Source organism: Nannochloropsis gaditana (assembly GCF_000240725.1).
Source record: "Nannochloropsis gaditana CCMP526 unplaced genomic scaffold scaffold1459, whole genome shotgun sequence".
In the NCBI taxonomy this organism is placed as follows: Eukaryota; class Eustigmatophyceae; order Eustigmatales; family Monodopsidaceae; genus Microchloropsis; species Microchloropsis gaditana.
Window position 1 is genome coordinate 1 of NW_005802494.1, and position 1,783 is coordinate 1,783.

Consider the following 1,783-nt stretch of genomic DNA (forward strand, 5'->3'; position numbering starts at 1 on the left):
CGGACGTGACCACAAGCGTGGACCCCGTTGCGCAGCTGGTGTGCGGCGTCGTCTCCTCTCTGAGTCCCTTCGCCCTCGGCACTGTCACTTATCTGGCACAAGCCTACTTAAAGTCCTCAGTGCGGGCTCCGGGTCGCCGGTTCACCCTTCTCTTAGATCTGCTGTTCTTGGAGCGGCCTATGGAGGACGTGGTCGTCTCGGTGGGTGAAAATAACATCAAGGACGTGGTGAAAAATGCAGGAAGGCCGCAGGGTGAAAGAACACCTGAGCGGGGGGGATGAGAAGGAAGGAATGGTTCATAGCTCTGTGTATGATTTCCTCACAACCGGACCTCGCGGCTCCATTCCCACACTTGTTCGCCTACAGTGCCTGCTGGGAGGCAATACCACCACCCTCCACGTCCAAGGAAACGCGACACGGCTCCTTCAGGGTCACAGTACAAAGGTGCTCAAGCGTGCCCGACTCGGTGACGAGGCCCTGAGCTTCAAGCGCGGAAAACTCCGGCCCAACACATGGAGGCCCAAGTACGTGCTTGTCAATCGTCCCTGTGCCTGTCTCTTATTTATTATATCTCGTCCTATTATGTATCGTCTCGGTTATTGTCCTTCGATTCCTTTGATTCTCTTTGAGCGCCAGGCAGGATCAGATGCTTGAATCGTCGGGTTCTATTGTCCCTTCGCATGACATGCACCTGGCACCCTGGGTTGTCGATCTCATTTCCTTGCCCATGTCTAAACTTCAAGCATCCATCCTGCTGTATGTCTTGGTTTGCTTGTCATTGTGTTGCTGTTTCTCGTGCCCTTACATTTGCTCTCGTGCCCTCTATCAAGGCTTCGCTACATCAAGACGAATAACGAGCTCGCGTGGACCCTTCCTGTGGGAGGCATCGTCTTTGGAAAGACCTACAAGATCAAGTGGAGAATCCACATGGGCCGGAGCGTGGCCAGCGGGACCGAGCTGCCCCTTACTGTGCGTGTGGCGGACTGGATGAAGGACCTGGTCGTCACGGCCAAGTAGACGCGATGCAAGCGACAAACACAAACCACAATGTAGTTCAGGGGAGTGGGCCCGTGGCTGGTACGGGAAGAGACGTTGTGGTTTCATGTTTTTTCCTTATCCCTGAGAGAGGAAACAAAATTGATGTGAACATTGAATTTTTTGAATGTTGAAAGCGTTCATGCACCTAAGGGACTGTACGAAAGATGCAACCCATAGCTTCGGTCTCTATGGTAGAACGCTTTGAGAAGTATGTGAGTTTGGCAAGTGATAAATCTAATATACGTCTTGATATGGATGCAACCCATAGCTTCGGTCTCTATGATTGAACGCTTTGAGAAGTATGTGAGTTTGGCAAGTGATGAATCTAATATACGTCTTGATGAATTGGTCATTGTGAAGCTTGAGGCAAAGATATCCACTCATACTGACAATTGTTTGTACGGAGGGTGAGATCCGTAGCTCTGGTCTTCATGATGGGAAGCCTCGTGATTGGAAGCCTCGAAACCACAGTGAACCCGAATGAATGGAATGAAACTAGTCTCTTTTCACAACATTGCGTCTCTTCTAACAGTTTAGATGCCCAATAAATCTGAAACCTAATACACGTCTTGATGGAAATCCTCAAATAAGGGGCAACACTGCAACGTCTTTCGTGACTTTTTCTTCTGTCATGTAGCTCGCATGTGCAGGCCTACTAGTAGCATATAAACCTGTTAGGGTTAGGGTTAGGGTTAGGGCTAGGGTTAGGGTTAGGGTTAGGGTTAGGGTTAGGGTTAGGGTTAGG

The 1,783-nt window shown here is 50.1% G+C and overlaps 1 protein-coding gene across 1 annotated transcript; it reads left to right on the forward strand.

The window, feature by feature from the left end:
- Positions 1 to 158: 158 nt before the first annotated feature.
- On the forward strand, positions 159 to 1,017 carry NGA_0690000 (uncharacterized protein; the record flags this gene model as incomplete). Its single annotated transcript, XM_005852311.1, has 3 exons — positions 159 to 200; positions 367 to 524; positions 831 to 1,017. The coding sequence occupies exons 1-3, from the start codon at positions 180 to 182 to the stop codon at positions 1,015 to 1,017; spliced, it is 366 nt and encodes a 121-aa protein (XP_005852373.1). The 5' UTR covers positions 159 to 179.
- Positions 1,018 to 1,783: the final 766 nt, after the last annotated feature.